The sequence below is a fragment of the Notolepis coatsorum genome (assembly GCF_963971535.1).
Source record: "Notolepis coatsorum genome assembly, chromosome: 1".
In the NCBI taxonomy this organism is placed as follows: Eukaryota; Metazoa; Chordata; class Actinopteri; order Aulopiformes; family Paralepididae; genus Notolepis; species Notolepis coatsorum.
Genome location: NC_140165.1, coordinates 147,533,197 through 147,554,413, shown reverse-complemented (window position 1 = coordinate 147,554,413; position 21,217 = coordinate 147,533,197). Strand labels below are relative to the sequence as shown.

At 46.0% G+C, this 21,217-nt stretch overlaps 1 protein-coding gene across 7 annotated transcripts in view; it reads left to right on the top strand.

Annotated features, from left to right (window-relative positions):
* ncor2 (nuclear receptor corepressor 2) overlaps positions 1 to 21,217 on the top strand; it is a 530,049-nt gene that overhangs the window by 493,608 nt on the left and 15,224 nt on the right. For all 7 annotated transcript variants that reach the window (XM_084332593.1, XM_084332594.1, XM_084332592.1 and 4 more), the window contains exon 42: positions 16,581 to 16,715. In XM_084332593.1, coding sequence (XP_084188719.1) covers positions 16,581 to 16,715 — 135 coding nt within the window. The remainder of the gene's footprint in view (positions 1 to 16,580; positions 16,716 to 21,217) is intronic.

Here is a 21,217-nt window from a genome sequence, read left to right as displayed (position 1 = left end):
AGTCCACCATTGCGATATGCGAGCGTTTTCCGAAACACTAACTTATTATAGTCTTACCAATAGCAATATATTTTAGAACACCTAGATTTAGCGATAGCAATAGTAATATAACGTTAATGCAACAAAACGAATGCCTTGCTTTGTTAATCATAACGTTGATGCAGCAGCGTATATCGTTGTGTTGACTGTAACGGACATGATAACAACATAACACTGTGTACACATTCAAATTGCGATAATCGATTCTAACATTTTCAAATCGATGCAGTTGAATTCTTCCCCTTAGGATCGATGCATTGTTACACCCCTACACCAAAGTAACTGGCCCACTGTGTATGTGTGTACAGCTAACTTGGCTAGCGTTATCAACAGCAGAGGTGGGCAATAGGGTCCAGCTGCAGCGCCGCACGGCCGGAGTGCAAGCGGTGTGACGTAATTGGCTGGTAATCGACTGTCAATCAATGGTCTACCTGACACGCAAACTCATAAACAATGTTTCTGTACTGGAGGTGTACAGTATTTCAATAGGCAACCCTGAAAGGATTATTTTTCTAGAAGAGCAACACTAGCCAAAACATAGGCATTGTATGCATAAAAGGGGCAAAAGCTAAAGTTAAGTGACTGTTACTTTTGTAGCAGTAGTTTGATGTTAATGAACATCAAGTACAAAATACAAAATGTAAACATGCACGGTTGTAGCAAGAGCTAATTTACACCAGGAGACAGCAAAACTCTTTCAATAAATAAATAAATAGCCTGCTTAGGGTAAAAGCATGGTGACAACAATAAAAACAAGAAACAAGTTACATAAACTAAATCAGAAAAAAAATTATCACAGTTCTGGTTTGCCTTAAGATGCAGTTTAAGATGGGTCTTGAACATGGAGTATGTGGGGCACTCTCTAATCACAACTGGTAGGCTATTCCAGTAGTTACCACCTTTAACAGAGAACACAGTTTTAGCAAAGGTAGTATACCGAAAGGGCACCTTACAGTCCCCTCTACTGATGGCCCTGGTGGTAATGCCAGTGTCTCCTTTTTGTTCAATGTCACTGCCTTTCTTATTAGGCCTAGTTGTTGGCTACAACTTTGCCACAGTAGGCATTAATCACTTAATAGTTCAAATGTCTGTGTCCCATTCCCGTTTGCACACGCAGATACACACACGCACACAGTGGGCCAGTGACTTTGGTGGTATGTGCTATTGCACAGATGTGTGTCCCGTTCCCGTTTGCACATGCACGCACAGTACAAATATACATTTATTTAAAAAAATAAATAAACTCTGTTACTTGAAATATTTTCACTGTGCTCTTAAATTTCTTTGTGTGCTCCTAAATGTGCTCCTTGGGAAAAAGGTTAGCGTAGAGCCCTGCATACGACGTGGAGGTGTGTTGGCTTGTTCCCGTTGCATGGTGTTCTGGTTTCGAATGTCTAAAGTTCCAAATCCGTAGCGCTTGCGACGTTCAAAAACCGTCTGGGCTGCGTGCCTTGCATTCCCGTGTCGTGTTTTACTAGTGCACCGGTCCCATTGATAAAAGTGTGGTCACACGCTCAGGTGCTGCAATCACCGGTTCAAAATGGGCTGGACCAGACACGCCTCCACGTTGTCAAAGCAACACGCATCCAAATCATAACAAATAAAAGATGTTATCAATCAAGTTATTTTCCAATCGTTTTCCAAACAATATTGCTTCATATATTTTACTAAATAAATAAATAATAAGGACTGAATCTGGCTCCAACATACCGGCCCCTAATTGTTCTGTAAGAGAACGGTACAATTACCAACAGAATCAGGAGGAGCCAGCCAAAACTAAACAAATTTCATATTCTAAATTACATTCCTTTTTTTTTATAAATATTTTTTTTTAATAGTCCATGTCCCCCCGACGAGGGATTCAAAAGTTCTGCTTTCAAAAAACTAAAAACTCAAGGTCCGTAAAGTCCCCCCAACGAGTGATTCAAAAGTTCAGCTTTCAAAAACGCAAAAAAGCACCTCACAGTCCACGAAGTGTGTAATGTGTGCGATGTCCGTGAGAGAGGTGGGGGGGGGCCGGGAGAAAGAAAGATAAAGCGATATGGTGGGGGGGGGGGGGGGGAGAGATAGGGGGGGGTCTTCTTATGTTTTTGCCTCAAGGAGTAAGACAAGCTTCGTGATAGGCCTGATCAAGGTGTTGGTCTTGGTTTGCATTTCGACTTGTCTCACAAATCCTTTTTTGTCTGGCCGGGTTTGTGTGATTCGTCCCATGATCCACGAGTTTCTAGGAGCAGAGTCGTCTATTATTAAGACAATATCACCGGCTGCCATGTTTCTCCTTTTCTTTGTCCACTTTTGCCTTTCTTGCAGTTCTGGCAGGTACTCTCTTGTCCACTGTTTCCAAAAAAAGGTTTGCCATGTATTGCACTTGATGCCATCTCCTCTTGGCATAACAGTCATCTAGGCTGAATACTCCAGGTGGCAGTGAAGGCTTTTCTTTGAGGAGAAGGAGGTGATTTGGTGTGAGAGGTTCCAGATCCAGAGGGTCATTGGAGGCTTTAGAGATGGGCCGATCGTTAATTATGGCTTCCACTTCACATAAAAGTGTAGCCAATCCTTCTTCATCCAGAGTCTGTTCCTGTGTTAAAGCTCCAAGAATGCGTCTGACTGTTCTTATTTGTCTCTCCCATATTCCACTGTGGTGTGATCCGGCAGGTGGGTTGAATGTCCATGATATGCCTTTCTCAAGTAAGGTGGCTTGAGATTGTCGTAGCTCTCGTTCTGCCCTGATAAGATTGGTTCCATTATCAGATCTCATGGTCTTGACTGTGCCTCGTCTGGCTACAAATCTTCTTATTGCATTAATGCATGAGTCTGTAGTCAGTGTATGAGCAACTTCCAAGTGCACTGCTCGGATGTTCAGGCACGTGAAGATCACGCCATACCGTTTCAAAGTTTTTCTACCTCTTTTCATTTCAAATGGGCCGAAGTAGTCTAAGCCCACATTTGTGAAAGGTGGTTTGTCAGGTAGCAGCCTGTCCTGGGGTAAGTCTGCCATGTATTGTGTACCTCTGACACCACTCGACCTCCTACAGTGGACACACTTTGCAATCACTGCCCTAACTGCAGAGTTGACCTTAGGTATCCAATACTTTTGCCTCAGGCGTGATAGTGTATGGTTCCGCCCGCTGTGTCCAACGGTTTCTTGGACATGTCTGATGATTAATGTCGTTACATGATGTTTTCTTGGCAGAATGGCGGGGTGCTTGGCCTCAGGGGGCATTGCAGACTTGACAAATCTTCCACCAACCCTTAGCTCATCATGGAGAACTGGGGTAAGTTTATGGATGTGACTGTTCTTCTTCACAGGCATTCTTTTCCTTACTCCAGTTCCTCTTTGTATTCTGTTGATTGACAAAATTGGATGATGGCATGTTCGGCTTCCTGTAAGTCACAACAGACAACAGAGCTTTGCAAATTTCCTTTTTTCTTTTCCGGTGCACCTTTCATTTCCTTCTTTTCTTTGCAGGCCTTTTTTAGTGTTGCTTTGATCCTCAATATCCATGCTACGGCTTTTCTGAGACGATGCCACTCAGAATAGTAGGTGATTAATTTCATGACTGTATTCACAGACTCATCCACAGGAGCAACATTCATAGTGAAGACTTTACTTCCGGATCGTCCTTTGTCAATGTGCATTCTGGGCATTGTGGCCACTCTATTTCTGGATGTTGCATGAATTCAGGACCTTGTATCCATGTCGAATTCAAGAAGCGAGCTGTTGATAAGCCTCTCGATGCGCAGTCAGCGGGATTCAGAGTGCCGTTGACATACCTCCACTGTGTAACATCAGATTCCGTACGGATGTTGCTCACTCTGTTGGCAACAAAGGTGTGATTTCTTGAGGTTTCATTGTTCAGATACTTAAGCACAGATGCGTTATCTGTCCAATAGACTGATGGCATCAAAGGGAGTTCAAGCTCCGCCTGCAGAAAGGTATCCATTCGTACAGCCATTGCTGATGCTGTAAGCTCGAGCCTTGAGATGGTGATGGGTTTTAATGGTACCACCCTTGCTTTCCCCATGACAAATGCGCAGTGGACTTTCTGCCTGTCATCCAGCAGCCTTAGGTAGGAGACTGTGCCGTAACCACTTTCACTTGCGTCTGAGAAGTGATGGAGCTGCGCGGAGATTAGGTTTCCAAAATCCTCTGGCATGAAGCATCTCCTAACTTTGAAGTTTTCTAGCTGGGACAGGTCGGCTAACCAGGTCAACCATCTCCTTTGCAGGTGTTGAGGTATGTGATCATCCCAAGCTAGCTTTAATCCACACAGCTCTTGCAGTATCTGCTTTGCGGAGAGGACCACGGGTGCCAACATACCCAAAGGATCGTAGATCCCTCGTCTGGTAAGCGGCCTGTCTTGAAGCTGGATTTTGAAGGCAAATTAATCCGACTGGGTACACCAGGGCTATTCAACTGGCGGCCCGTGGGATGATTCTGACCGGCCCGCCAAAGATTACATGATGATAATAAAAAAAAAAAAGAAATATATATATATATATTTTTTTTTTACTTTTTACTTTTTTCTTTTCATGTCAACGTTAACACGCACAATTGAGCCAAAAGTCACTCAATTAATGACAGATTTCATTGATAAATTGAGGGAAAACTTTGCAAGTCGATTTGATGAATTTGACATGTCCAGAGAATTGATGCATTTTGTGAGCAACCCATTTGCCAATGTAGCTGCTATTTCCACAAAAGGACAAGAGTTCCTTGCATCACTTCACATTGATGAAGGTCTCCTGCAACTTGAAATAATTGACATGCAAGCATCATCTGCTCTGAAGCAGGCACTTGAGAATGAATCCACCACAACATTTTGGATAAAGTGTATTCATGTCAAGACATTCCCCAAAATAAAAACGCTGGCAATATCTGTGCTAACAATGTTTGGCTCAACATACACCTGTGAATCCAGTTTCTCTCACATGAATGCCATTAAAACAAGCAACCATGCCTCCTTGACAAATGAGCATTTGCATCACTGTTTGCGGGTAGCCCTCACTTCCTATGAACCCTCTTTCTCTGCCATTGCCCAGTCAAAGAAGTGCAATCTCTCTCATTAGATGTGTGTATGTAGGCTAGGCCTGTCTGCCCCCCACCCCCCTGATGTTTGAGAGTTAAGAGTGGACAATAAGTGCTAATAAGATGCTGTGATTTGCTGTTGTTGCACAGACATGAAGCACTTTTTCATAAGCTCAGCTGCACTATAAATGTGTTTTTTTGTTCAAGTGTTGATGTTAGAATGTTCAGATGCACATCATGCACTTGTTTGTTTTTTATTTTATTTTTATATTGAAATGTTGAAGAGGAGATGTTGCAGTTGTTGCACAGTCATAAATGAAGCACTTTTTGCAGGAGATGTTGCAGATGTGGCACATAAATGAAGCACTTTTTTTGAAATGTATACTACTTTTGCAATGTAGTTAAAGGGGAACTATCTTATAAATGGCCTTTTTCAGTGTTTAGCATTGTTTCCTAGCTATGTGGACTTATATTAATATGATCTATGTCTCTAATTCTCATATTGGCGCATTCTTCCAATTCTCCTCTCACAATATTCACCCTCACTGAACTGAGTCATCTGAAAATGTGCTGATTTGTGATGTCAGAGAGACACCGCTGCATGATAATGAGCTGAGTTTCCACACAGTTCCCACTGTGGTTGGAGCCCAGGCTCAAAACGGCTTAAGATCTTGAGGTAGAAAAATGCTGTTTTTGAGTACTTGATTAGAAATACAAAACAATGAATTAAAAAAAAAAAATTACAGAGGTGTTCCATAAACCCACAGGAATTGTGTAAAAGTGCCCAAATAGTGAAAGAAATTGTAAAATAGTTCCCCTTTAAATAAAAGTTGTGAAAATGTGGTTGCGTGTTGTGTCAAGTGTACATATATTCATAGCACGGGGAGGCGCCGTGGCAGTCCGGCCCCTGGCCCCTTGGGTTTCTGACAATGTGGCCCCCTGAACAATTTAGTTGAATAGCCCTGGGCTCTTTCGATGGGCAGTGCGTCCTGATCCAGATCTTTCACCCCTTGCGTTCGGATCTGTTCTGGGATGGAGAGAAGCAACGACCTGCTGTTGCTGATCCACTTGTTTAGCTTAAACCCACCGTGGCACACAGACTGATGAGGTCTTTGGCGAGTTGTATGGCCTCTTGCTCAGACTTTACTGACTTTAGACAATCATCCACGTAAATGTTTCTGAGCACAGTCTGTATGACCCCTGGGTCAAAGTTGCCAATGTTGTCTCTTGCACACTGCTGTAAAGCGAAAGTTGCACAGCTTGGAGATGTGGCTCCGAAAATGTGTACAACCATCTTATACTCATCAAGGCCTGTGTCCAGCTTTCCATCGGGCCACCACAAGAATCTTAAAATATCTGAGTCTTCATCTGGTACTCTCACTTGATGGAACATGGCCTCCACATCTGTAATGAAGGCGACAGCCCTTTGCCGAAATCTTGTGAGGACACCAGTGAGGTTGCTGGTGAGGTCTGGGCCCTGTAGAAGCTGAGAGTTTAGTGACACACCTTGTTAGGTAGCTCCACAGTCGAACACCACCCGTAGCTTGTTCTTTTTAGGGTGGTAAACCTCATGGTGGGGAATATACCACGTCTTTCCTTTTGCTTGTTGTCAGATGTTGTTTGGATAGCAAAACCTCTCTTCAGGTTGTCAGCCATAAGTGTTCTATATTCCTTGTGAAATTGTGGGTTCTTTAACAGCTTTCGTTTCAAGCTCATGACCCTTTGCTCGGCGAGACGGGTTGTTTGGGAACTCAGCTTCGTCAGTCCGTAAAGGCAATCCGATATTGTAATGCCCGTCTTGCAGCTTTACTGAGTTTGAGACCTTTCCCATGAATATATGGTCTTCTTGAGACATCTCTAGGCGCTCTTCATGCTGGCGCTCTGGGAAATCATATTTCATCTGCTGTTGCAGCAATTCCTCCATCCTTACCAGAGAGATCCTGTTTGTTGTAATGATGTTCCCAGTGCCCTGTGTGAGTGGCTCATAGAGTGGTTTTAACAGCAAAAGGTCCTTTTCCCTGGCTGTTAATTATCATCCATGGCTCCAAAGCCTTTGGAACGGTGTTGTCGATCAGCAGTCAGATTTCTTTTATTCTAGGAAGTTTCACTTGGTGTAGATATGGCCATTGCTTTATATCCTCCTGGTCGGTGATATTTTTAGCTTTCACAGGGATCGCAGAGTGTGAGTAAACCTTGGGGAGTTCCAAATATTCATTGCTGTCAAGAGCACTGATTTCCATGCCGGTTATTATGGATGTCTTTATGACCTGTTCCTCATTCATAGTTCTTAACAAAATGGTAGTTCTGCTTCCTGTTGCCTGCAGCTGTCTGAGCAAGGACTCTGTGCAGAATGTTGCAGAACTTCCTGGATCCATAAAGCCGTATGTGAGAATCACCTTATCACTTTTCTTCATTTAGATTTTTACAGGAACTATGGCGAGTTTGCATTCTGATTTACCGGCCCCAGTTTCACTCCACACCTCAGCTTGATTTGTGTACACTGTCACGGCTGTATCTTTAGAGTTTTCATCCTTCTCTGTATTAGGATATTTTCTGTTGATATGCAGGATTGTGGGATGTTTGAGAGAACACACTTGACAGGTAAGTCTCTTTTGGCAACCTTGACTCATGTGACCCACTTCAAAACATCCAAAACACACTCCTTTTTTCTTCAAGAATTCCAGTTTTTCTTTGTGCGTTTTCTTTTTCAGTTGTGAACATGAACTGAGCTCATGGTTTCCTTTGCAATGTAAACATTAGTTGGCTTTTTTCATTGGTGCTTTATCCACACATTCAGTTACAGCCTGCTTGTAGAAGCTGCCTGTCACCTTTGCCACATTGGTAGCAAATCCACTGAATGCACTCTTAGGCCTTCTGTCTTTAGAGGGGAAGGGCTTGCCTGGTGGTGATATGACGCCCCTTCTTGTCTGTGTGGCATTTAAGCTTCCAAACAACGGATGTGATAGGATTCTGGATTGATAGTTTATAAATTCCACCAGCTCTGGAAATGTTGGCCTTGTTCCATTACGATCCTGCAATTCACAAGTTTTGAATCTCCATCTTTCTTGTGTCTTGTAGGCTAATTTACTGAGAATGGCTCTCATGTTAGTTGGATGGTTAAACACAGGCCTCTGCATCTTCAGCTTTGATTATTGGCCAGCTGAGCACTTTGTCCAAGTATGAAGTGGCAATCTTGTGTTCGTTACCGAAACGCTTCTTTAAAAGCTCCTTTGCTGTAGTGTAACCTCTTTCTGGATTAGGGATGCCCCCCGAAACCCGGTTCTAAACGGGAACCGGTACTAAATTATAAAAAACTGGAGTATTGATAAGCTCCGATGTTATCGGTACTGCTATCGATACTCGAGAAATGATGGAGTTTTTTTTCAAGGAATTTAAACGTTGCGAATGATCTCTCCTCTCTCTCTGTCTTGCTCTGTCTGCACGAGAAGCGGGACTGAGTTACACACAATCGCGGCTTGAGTCGCTCACACTCACACAAATGCACATACGGGTACTTGGCTCCGTGCTGAAGCATGCAGCACACAGACAGCTCTGCATGCGCTCATCATGGCGGAGAGAACGAAACGCTCGCAAGTCTGGGTACACTTTACGGAAGTCGATGCCGACAACGCACGTTGCCACAAATGCAATAAAACATTTGCAAGTATGGGTGGAAATACAAGCAATTTGTCAAAACATCTGTTGTCAAAACATAACATTAGTCTGCAGAAATGTGCCGTTTTCGACTGCTTTGCTCGCAGTGTTCCATCTCCATCCACGTCCACTGCAGGTAAGTCAAGATACGGAGTTAGCTAGGCTAATAACGAATTATTACGAATAGACTAATAAATCAAATCAAATTGCTTAGCTAATTGTTTAGCTACAAATATATTTGAAAGATGACAACTTTTTATAGATCGTGAGGCTGAGGCTGCAGCCACCATGTCCCAGCCCACCCCTCCTCCCTCTACCACCACCGGTCCCAGCCAAGCCCAAAGTCCCTTCACCCTAGCAGCTAGAGGAAGGATGACAGAGGATAGGGTGAACAAGTGTCACAGGGTTACTGTTGCTGAAGAAATAATATTTATTATATTTATTTATAATATTTATTTATAAATAATAAAGCAATGTCGATTCTGTTCTTAATTAATTGTTTTTTTTTCTTGCAAAATAATCAAAAAGAACCGATAAGAGTATCGATAAAGTACCGAACCGTTAAGCAGTATCGATAAGAGTAGTAGTATCGATAAAAGCCTAACGATACCCATCCCTATTCTGGATGCATGTATTGGCAACTGCGCACCAGTTCCCTTGGCTGTCCTGATGTGAATTGCTCCAGGAAATACAGCATATCCTGGCGGTTCTCAGTTTTCCTCTCAATGCCATGTTCAAAGGCTCTTATAAAGAATTGGTATTCCAGAGGGTCTCCTTTAAAGACAGGGATAGTGATTGATGGCAAAGTGAATTGTCCTTGTTGCTTAATGAGAGTTTCTGTTATCCTATTTTGACCTTCCATTAGGTTCACCAGACTGTAGAATTCATGCTTTTTACTTGTGTCCTGGGTATTTGTTGTAGGTCCTTTACTGTGTGGTTGTGTTGATGGTCTTGCATGTCCTCGTGCATCTGTGGCATGAAGTGGTGTGTACCTGGAAAAGCAGAGAGGTCATACGGTCTGAAGGATGAAGTATTTTCATATGACATAGCTTGTAATCTCTCCAGGCTGGCCATGTCCCCTCTGCCCTTAAAACTGCAGTCATAAAACCACTAATTAAAAAACCAACTACAGACCCATATCCAACCTCCCATTCCTGTCCAAGGTGCTGGAGAAGGTAGTTGCCGCTCAGCTTCAGGACCACCTAAACTCGAACCAACTTCTCGAGAAGTTCCAGTCAGGTTTCCGCTCTGGCCACAGCACCGAAACTGCCCTGGTTAGGGTCACCAACGACCTACTGATGACGGCTGATGCTGGCTCTCCTTCCCTCCTCATCCTCCTTGACCTCACAGCAGCTTTCGACACCGTCGATCATGACATCCTCCTCCACCGGCTTCAATCCACCATCAGACTTTCAGACTCTGTCCTTGATTGGTTCAGATCCTACCTCACCGGAAGAACGGAGTATGTCTCCTTGGGAGAGGCAAGGTCTGACACCCATCATGTCACCTGTGGTGTCCCACAAGGATCAGTCCTCAGCCCCACCCTATTCACCCTCTACATGCTCCCTCTTGGCTCTGTCATCAGCCGGCATGGAATATCATTCCACTGCTACGCTGATGACACCCAACTCTACCTAAAAATAAACCCTACCCCATCCACAGTTCTGCCATCTTCCACTCTGACCACCTGCCTTGAGGAGACCAAGGCATGGATGAAGCACAACTTCTTACAGTTAAACAGTTCTAAAACTGAAGCCATTATTATTGGCACCCCACAGCAGGTTCGCTCATCCACCATCACCACCATCACTTTTTCCGGCCAAAACATCACCCTGTCACCAACAATCACCAACCTAGGGGTAAAAATGGACCCTCGAACTAGTCAAGTCAAGTCAAGTCAAGAGTTTTAATTGTCACGGCATACAGGTATACAATGAAATGCGGCTGGTCTTGCCCGCGACGATGTGCAATACAGTGGTACAACATATAATAGAATCCAATAAAATACAGTGGTACAACATATTAATAGAATCCAATAAAACAGTGCAATAAACAGGTACATGGTGTGCCATCTCGGTATCTGTACATTAGTATTTACAGAGCATATAGGACATGCTAGGTAGCTTTAGTAGTGCAATACACTGTTCCTGATGCTATACTACTTTAAGTGGCCTTTCCTCTGGCCATAAGTGTGCGTGTGTGCGGCATGAGTGTTAAAGTGGCTGCTAGTGTGTGAGCGTGCTCAGCGTGCGTGTCGTGTATGTGCTTGTGTGTGGATAGTTCAGTTTCTGTGTCTCTCAATGTTCATTGTTCAAGGCTCTGATGGCCTGGGGGAAGAAGCTTAGCCTAAGCCTCTCCGTCCTAGTAGCTGGAGTTCGCAGGCGTCTGCCTGACCTCAGCAGCTGGAACAGGCTGTTATTGGGGTGGTGGGGGTCTTTCATTATCCTGCAGGCTCTGGATTTGCACCTCTTGTTGTATAGAGCCTGCAGGGGAGGTAGCGCAATGCCCGTGGTACGCTCGGCTGAGCGCACCACTCTCTGTAGGGCCTTCTTGTCCTGTGCCGTGCTGTTCCCATACCAGGCAGTGATGTTTCCGGTCAAGATGCTCTCTACAGCTCCTGAGTAGAACTACACTCCAACGATAGAGATCAAAGAAAAATACAAAATTAAATGGGACATGGACAGGATCAAGTACCTAGGGGTGAACATTACAAGAGGGGTGGAGGCGTTATACGATGCAAACTATACACAGATTAATCAGAAAATCAAGAGACCTAGAAAGATGGACAGTAATGCCCCTAGATTTCAGCTCAAGGATCGAAATCATTAACATATTACCAAGGTTACTATACCTATTTCAGTCTTTACCTATATTAATACCACAAAAACAATTCAGAGAATGGGATAGACAGATATCAAGATTAATTTGGGGGGGGGGGAAGGCCAAGGATCAGATTTGTGACTACAATTACCAAAGGAGAAAGGAGGAATGGCAGTACCCAGTTTAGAAGACTATTACTATGCAGCACAGCTTAGAACAGTATAGTGTTGTCACGATACTGGAATTTCGACTTCGATACGATACCTTGAAAAGTATCGATACTTCGATATTATTTCGATATAAAAAAAAAAAATATATATATATATATATATATATATATTTTATATTTTTTTTTAAACAAATTTAGCTTCAAATTTAGCTTCTCTCTGGTACTATAAGATAAGATAAATATAACATTTAAAACCCTTTGTTTATCTTTAGATCACACATTTAAAAATAACTGTTCATCTCACTTCAATCATTTTTATTGCAAATGCAGAACATGGTGTTTTCTCAAGCAGACAGATGTAAACACTGTAATCTGTGTTGCATGTACCTGACAAACTGAACTGTTTGTATTACAGTTAGTAACAGTTTCGATTTTTATTTAAAGATAACACGAGAGAGAGAGAGAGAGAGAGAGAGAGAGAGAGAGAGAGAGAGAGAGAGAGAGGGGGGGGCTATGCTCGGAGCATTTTAGTAACGTTACATTTTCAACAAGATTGCTGCTATTTAAACACTTCATGGAAACGGGGTAACGTTAACCTTATGTCGACTGTAGTATTGTATGACCTCGACATAACGTTTAAACATTAATGTTACTCCGTTTCCATGCAGTAGTTATAAAAGTGGCCAGCTAAGCTAACGGAGCTAATGGCTAGCAGTAGAGAGAGAGAGGCTATGCTCGGAGCATTTTAGTAACGTTACATTTTCAACAAGATTGCTGCTATTTAAACACTTGATGGAAACGGGGTAACGTTAACCTTATGACGACTGTAGTATTGTATGACCTCGACATAACGTTTAAACGTTAACGTTACTCCGTTTCCATGCAGTAATTATAAAAGTAGCCAGCTAAGCTAACGGAGCTAGCAGTAGCTAACGTTAGCTGGTAGCTGTAACGTTACAACGAATCAGCTGTTGATATTATGCGCCATCAGTAGACAACGTATCATGTATTAAACTAGAGTTAATGGTTTAATGCTTCAGTCACAGTGACGTTGAACGAGCAGCTGTCACGAACCTCTTTCATTTCTTTATGGAGATCGGCGCTGGCACTGCTCTAACACCGCTTGCAAATAGCATTGGGGCATTTGTAGCTTGTCCTTCGTTGTTTACTTGAAACCCGAAGTACCTCCAAACAGCACTTCTGCTGTTTTCTTTATCCACAAGCACAAGTTGCGGAGGCTCTGCATTTACCATCTTCAGCTAAAATGTTTGTTTACTAACTGAAGACGGATCTCTGTGACTCTGTGAGGGGGAGGGCTGGACTCGGAGGAGCCGGGGGGGCAAGCACACTGAGCGCTCTGAACAGCGCGTCAACAACTTGCGGTAGAACACTCGCCAGCTGGTACCGATACTGCAGAAAGTATCGGTACTTCGGGAAATGAGTATCGAAGCCGTTTTAAATATTCAGTATCGATATGTATCGATACTTCGATATTTTTGACAACACTAGAACAGTAGCATGCTGGTGCAATGTGAATTATGAAGCCAAATGGAAAGACATAGAAACCAAAAGAGAGGGATTCAAAGTGCAGGCACTAATAGGAGATAAGGAGCTGTTCAGAAGACAGGAACAACTACTAGACCCAATTACCAAATTCACTATAAACGTATGGAACACAATAGTAAAGAAATACAAGCTAGAAAAAGAATCTAAGATACTGAGATGGATAACACACGACAACAAATTCAAACCAGGGATAGACGACCATGGGTTCAAAAGATGGGAACAGGGGGGTATAACAGCAATATGTACAATGATAGGAGGGGAGATGCAGACTAAAAAAATTTAAAGAAAGATTCGGACTAGAGAATAGAGACCACTTTAGATATCTACAGATTAGAGATTACAAGATACAAGAGTTTTATTTGTCACGGCATACAGGTATACATTGAAATGTGGGGGGTCTTGCCCGCAACGATGTGCATAATACAATAGTAATATATAATAAGAATCCAACCAAGAGCGACATTGTGCAATAAACAAGTAAACAAAGTAGGGCATATCGGTATCTGTACATGAGTTATATACAGAGCATGGTAGGACATGCTAGGTCCTGTGGTAGTGCAGTACACTGTTAGCTACGGATGAGGCACTGGGTCTTTATGTACACTCCTATACAATGCTATTTTATACAATCTCAAGCTCTACTATACTATTCTTAAAGTGACCTTTCCTTCTGTAAAGTGTCCATAAGTGTGCTCATGTTAAAGTGGCTGCTAGTGTGTGAGCGTGTACAGTGTGTGTGCTTACTATAACAAAGAAATAAAACAAGACAGACAAAGAACAGAATGGGATAATTAAGATAATGGTAAAATCATATGAAGGAAGGGGAGGGTTATATCGGCACTATATCAGGCATTATTACATGGCGTTTTCACATTCGCCGAAATGCTTGCTTGTGATTGGTCAATAGCCGATTATTTTCACTTTGTGCCGCTTGATTTGATTGTATTTCATGAAAAAAGTGTTTTTCAGAGATGGAAGTGACTTGAGAAAAGGTTTTGCATTTTTCTATTGCAGTTTTGCACAACAAATTTTCTTAAAATACCTCTGTACTATGTGAAATATGTCCTAGTAATACAAGAGTACAGTAATAGCTGCCATACCAGTGTTTTACCCCGTCAGAAGCATTTATATAGACATTTTAACACTTTCGCGGCCACTGGGATCCGTCTAATCTCACTCTATAAGGCCAGCTTATCATAACAACCTTTCATTGTGCGTGAGGCTGTTTGTAGAGCTAAATCTATACTTTATATTATTGCTATCTGTCCATTGTCATTGTCAATTGACACCATAAACCGTCCCTTCAATATGCCTTAAATAAATAATTTGATTAATAAATCAATACGTTCCCATTTTATAGCATCGTGAATATGAACTATATACCGCAATGTTCTGGGGTATTTCCTGGAAGGTGAGATATAGGACGCTAAGCTAATAACGTTAAATCGAATGGCGTTTCGGCTATACACAAGCTAGAGCTAAAACTCAATGCATATTAGCTAAAACTCAATGCATATTATCGGTATCATGGTCCACCATGAATGCATGAAAGGGGGGGGGCGGGGGGGGGGGGGGGGGGGGGGGGGGGGGCGGCGGGGGACGTCGTTTCTGATTACTGATTACCAATAACGGCATTAGCCTCATTCGCTGATCGGCTGGTCGGCTATCAAAGCAAGGCCCGATCGGGCTGTAATTACGCGAAAAGGCTCTTACCGTGGGCCGGTTGGATCCCAAAAAGGTTTTCCCAGTTATCGATCGCCATCTGGTAGATCGATATGTCCATTGGCTGATGCTATATTCCTTTACTGCATACTGAATTCAGCGTCCCAAAAAGTATTCCAGGCTACATGCTACAGGCATAGCTTCAGGCTAACAAAAAAGTCCACCCATGATGGAAAAAGAAAAAACGCGGTCTGTAACGGGGAACACTGCATTATCGAGACAGCGCCCCTACGAGGATCTGGCCGGTAATGCACTTTTCCGAATCCCAAGAGTAGGGTAAATCTGCAGTGCGGCTCTGTGACATTGAGTAGGATATTACAATGGAATAAAAGCCAAAACAACCTTACCACGTATATATACGTGGTTGGCCCTCAAGCGTTCGATACGAAACACGTATATGTGGTTGGCCACGAATGTGTTAAGATAAATTAATATACCGTGATATATACCGTTATCGTCTATGCTTCAAATTCTACCGTGATATACATTTTAGACCATACCGTCCAGCCCACGAGTTTGATCATTCCAGTTATTATGGAAATGTCAAGTTCCTGCTCTGTATTAAATGTGATCTTTTACTGTATTCATCTGCTATTGTTACATAATGCTCTCTCACACGTTACTCTATTCATGTTAGTTGCCACCATGCCACTTTATGAAAGAATGAGTGAATCATTGCATTTATATAGCACTTTTCTAGACACTCAAAGTGCTTTACAATGCCTCCTTCACCACCACTGTGTAGTAACCAACCTTGGGCTACTGGTCGCTCCACCATGGCTTATTCCTTGGTCGGCGACGGCCCTCTCTCAAGCACACGGGTCGCTGTTTCAGTACCCGGTGTTTGGCCAACGTCTGATGGTGTGGCTGGTGAGAGGGTAAATCTGGAGAGGATGGACCCTTCTGTGGTTGATACCATCCGGAATGCGCATGCTCCCTCCACTGTCACACTTTAACCAACCTCGGAGCAGGTCCTAAATTATATTATTATATTATTACAATGGCTGAAAGGTTCAGGGGACAGGGATGGATATCTGCCAATTAAGGGGAAGGGATGATTAGGTGGCCTTGATTTCAGAGACCTGATTGGGAATTTGGCCAGGAACGTCAGGGAACCCCCTTAACCTCTATGATAGGTGCCCTTGGTTCAGTCGGGACCTCGGTTTAATGTCTCATCCAAAGGACGGCACTCACAACTATACAGTGTCCCTATCACTGTGACAGGGGCATTGTTACTGCCAAGTCCAGAGGACAGAGTGCTTTCCGACAGACCGGGGCTTGAACCGGTGATCTTCTGAGCTTCGGAGCTCTACCCATGCCATGCTGCCAGTTTAAATTAGATTAGACATATGCATTTCTGAACATACTTTAAATAGTTTAAAATATGTCATTTTGTGCTTCTGCTTCTTATAATTTTTTTCATTTCTAGCTATTTTTATTTAACCTTTTCTCTATCCCTTAATTTCCTTGTCTTATTCACTTCTGTGTGGTGCTTGTCGACAATGACACCATTTCCCCGGTTGAGGACAGTTAAGGTTTTTAATCTCATCGCTGCTCCTGTTTGTGTTTGTGTTTCTCCAGGTCTCCCCCTCAGCCCAAAACATCACCCATCAGTATGTCTAATGACGGCATAGAGCCAGTGTCCCCTGCTGGCGCCATGTCTGAACCAGAGGCCCAAGGAGGAGCTTCCTACCCCAGCGAACAGGGAGACCAGGGGTAAGACCACAAAGTCACAACCGTCGCCAGGACTGTACCAAATGTGCCTTGCGCCTCTGAAGGGCCTTGCGCCTCTGAAGTTGCACTCATAACGACAGGTTATGTATATAACCTAGTTATATGAGTACTGGCTAAGCGTCCCGCTCTTAAGCCATACCGAGATATACCTCATCTCATGTACCTATTGTACTCCATCAACGAATAAAAAACCAAATACACCCACCACCTGCCAGGCCCCGGCCCTTTAGTAGCGTACTATAAGTACTAGGCGTGGTCACCACTCACTCTTCCTTGGAAAAAATCGATTCCAGGAAAAGATTCCCCAAGGGAACTCGGGGCACGCTAAGAGCGGGACGCTTAGCCAGTACTCATATAACTAGGTTATATACATAACCTGTCGTTATATAGCGTACTTGCATCGCGTCCCGCTCTTAAGCCATACCGAGATATGGGGTAGAGCGGACGCGAGGCCCGACAGATGCACCCCCTGAGGACCCGTAAGCCCACATCAAGGGGGAAGGGGAGTCCCGTCACCCCATCCTTCCTAATGAAGAGGGGGCGCAGTCAACTCCACCCGAGTGCGAACAAGAGGGAACTAGAACCCCTTGAACACACAGCACAGGCGGAACCACGTGTGACACAACACACTGTGGCCCATACCCACACACCCCTGCTACCCCACCAAAGGACGGGAAGCAGGAGAGGCCACAGACCCCAGAACCGCCTGGGAGACAGAACCCCCGGTCATGTCCATGAGGTAAAACCTTACGAAGGGACCCGGGGAGGACCATGAAGCTGCAGCACAGATGTCCTCCACCGAGGCTCCACCCAGCAGAGCGGCAGAGGCCGCCACCCCACGGGTGGAGTGCGCCCTGACGCCGCCAGGGGGAGCCAGCCCGGCCAACGTGTAGCAGAGGGCAATGCCCTCGCACAACCAATGGGACAGGCGCTGTTTCGATAGTGCCTTACCGGCTCGAGAACCACCGTAACAGACAAAAAGCTGATCGGTAGCCCTGAGGCCCTGAGTACGGCTGAGGTAAATCCCCAAAGCACGGACCGGACATGACAGGTGAAGGCCCGCCTCCAACTCACTAGCGTGAGGAGGCGGATGAAACGCCTGAACCACAATATCCCTGGAGCGGAAGGAACTCCGGATATTTTTAGGCACGAAGGCAGGATTAGGCCGCAGAGTGGCACCGCAATCGGAACGAAAAGACAGGCACTCTGGTCGTACCGAAAGAGCACAGAGCTCACCCACGCGTTTAGCGGAGGTGACGGCCAGCAAGAACACGGTCTTGAACGACAGCTGTCCCAACGGCGCTTGCTCAAGAGGCTCAAACGGGGCCAAGGACAACCGACCGAGGACCAATTGAAGATCCCAACTCGGAGCCAAAGAGCGTTGTACCGGCTTAACGCGTCCAGCGCCAAGCAGGAAACGCTTCACAAGAGGGTGGCTGAACAAAACATCACCCTCAAATCCCTCATGATAAAAGGATATAGCTGCTGCATATACCCTCACCGTCGAAGCCGACAGTCTATCAAGGAGAGACTGGAGGTAAACAAGGACAGCATCCAGGGGGCAGGACACTGGGTCCCGGCCCCCCGCCTTACACCACTCTTGGAACATACGCCATCTGCCCGTGTAAAGTGTGACAGTGGAGGGAGCATGCGCATTCCGGATGGTATCAACCACAGAAGGGTCCATCCTCTCCAGATTTACCCTCTCACCAGCCACACCATCAGACGTTGGCCAAACACCGGGTACTGAAACAGCGACCCGTGTGCTTGAGAGAGGGCCGTCGCCGACCAAGGAATAAGCCATGGTGGAGCGACCAGTAGCTGGATCAGGACCGGGAACCACACTGCCGTGCCCCGGTCCGGCGCGACCAGGATCACCATCCTGCGCTCCCTCCGTATCCGCTCCAACAGCTGACTCAACAGCTGTAGAGGAGGAAAGGCGTACAGAAGGCCGGGCGGCCATGGAAACATCGAGAAGGCATCCACCCCCAAGGGGGGATGATCTGCCCGACTAACCGAGAACCACAAGGGGCACTTGTGAGAGTCGGCTTGCAAATCCACTGAAGCCTCCCCGAAGCGATCCCAGATCTGCCTGACTATATCGTGGCGCAGTTCCCACTCGTCGCAACGAGGACCGCCCCGAGACATCACATCTGCGCCCACATTCTCCATACCAGGGATGTGGAGCGCCCTCAGACTGTGCAGCCTGCGAGATGCCCATAGCCAGAGTTCGACCGCCGCCCGGTGCAGGCGGATGGATCGAGTCCCACCCTGCCTGTTGATATACGCCGCTGCCGTCATACTGTCCGTTCTGACCAGAACGTGCTCGCCTACCACCAGGTGGTCGAACCGTTTGAGGACCAGGAGGACCGCCCTCAATTCCAACACATTGATGTGCAGGGTAGACGGAGCAGCATGGACCGTCCAGCTGCCCCCACTGCGTTGGTCCGACACGTCCCTCCCCAACCCGTGAGAGAAGCGTCGGTGAAGACCGTGACGTGTGAGCGCCTGCTGCCCATGGGGACCCCAATGGTGAGGATACCCAGCCTCCTCCAATGGGCGAGATCTCCCCATATCGACAAAGGAACCGTCAACCGTTTCCATTTGTCCCTCACTGGATCTATTCCCATACTGAAGAACCACCTCTGTATCCTCCTCATGAAGAGGAGGCCAAGAGGAACCACCGTGTGAGCAGATGCCATCATACCGAGCAGGCGCATCACTTGCAGCACCGCGACCGTCCCTCCCAGACGGAAACCCCCGAGCGCGTGTAGGATAGACACCCTCCGTTGCTCCGAGAGGGTTACAATCATGGGCCTTGACCTCAACGTCAAGCCCAAGTACTCCACCTGTTGACTGGGAAGAGGCGTACTCTTCTTCCAGTTCACAGCAAAACCCAGCCTGGTGAGGAATTCCACCACCAGCCTGGTATGAGACCTGGCAACCTCCTCCGACCGGCTGAGGAGTAGAATGTCGTTGAGATAGAATAGAACCCGTATTCCCCAACGACGTAGAGGCTCCAGCGCAGTCGCTACGCACTTGGTGAATGTGCGGGGAGCCAGAGAATAGGCGAACGGCAACCTCTGGTACTCGTATGCTACGCCCTGAAACAGGAACCGTAGGAACTTCCTGTGAGGAGGGAAAATCGGGATGTGAAAATACGCATCCTTCAGGTCTATGGAGGTGAACCAGTCTCCCCTTCTGACAGCAAGCAGCAGGAGTTTGACGGTCAACATTCTGAATGGTCTCGCTACAATCAGACGATTGAACGCGGACAGATCCAGTATAGGTCTGACCCCTCCTGTTTTTTTGGGCACCAGAAAATAACGGGAGTAGACGCCTGACATCGCGTCCTCTCTCGGGACCACGACTATAGCCTGCTTTGCCAACAGAGATCGAATCTCGTCGGCCAGGGCTGTCACTGCTTCTGACCCTGACAATAGGGTCTGCACCAAACCTGAAAACGGAGGGTGGGGTTGTGCGAACTGCAAAACAAGCCCCTCCCTCAACGTTCTCTCTATCCACCCCTCCAAACGGCATTCTTGTCGCCATATGTGAAAATAATCCCACAGCGCACCCGCGCATGCTGAGGAGTTGTTCTACAGCTAGACATGCAAGGCGTGAGGACCCCATGGGCTCCTACACGGCGTAGCCCTGCAGTGATATTGCTATCACCCAAATCACGCTCGCCTCTTCCTTGCAGACCACTGCCGCTCTCACGGGAGTGGGAGACATCAGCGTGATACCCCGCCTGGCGAAGGCGAGGCTGGGGTAACCCTTGCTGAGCATTCAACCGAAGAGGCCTCGAGTCCCCCTGCTGACCACTGTAAATAGTGGCAGCCGTAACACCAGGCTCAACCATCACACAACGTGTGGTGCAGGAGCCACGCGACAGCACAACATTCTCACGGACAGACCCAGGCTCAGCCATCAACTGGGTGTCAGCCCCTGTCCCCATGAGAAGCGAAAAGTGGGGCCGCATGCGCTTCAAAGAAGGTTCGCGGCCCGCAGCCAAAGGAAAACGATCAGAGCCCCGCTTCCGTGGGTAACGGAGAGAGGAGTGAACGGGTAACGGGCTGCTCGCGGTAGAATGACGACGGCTTGTTTGTTCCAAGCCGAGTACACCCAAAATGGCCGATCCCTCGGCCGCCAAGGCTGTCGGCCTTGTGGATCCCTGTTGAGGAGAGGAGGGAAAAGCGGCAACATCCCACGGCGGGGAACATTAGAACAGCGACCCATTTCAGCATTAGCAGTAGCATTAGTGTTAGCAGCATGCTCCAGGATCGCCCGGAAACCGTCCACTTCAGTGGAACATTCACCAAGCCATCCCGCCCCTGGCGCCGACACACACTTCACAGCATTACTAACACTAGCATCAATGCCTGATGACACAGGGCCTACCTGTGTACAAGCCGGCTCGATAGCCAAACCTTGCACGCTGCTCCTCGATCTGCTGCCACAAGATGAGGAAACATCAGCATAGG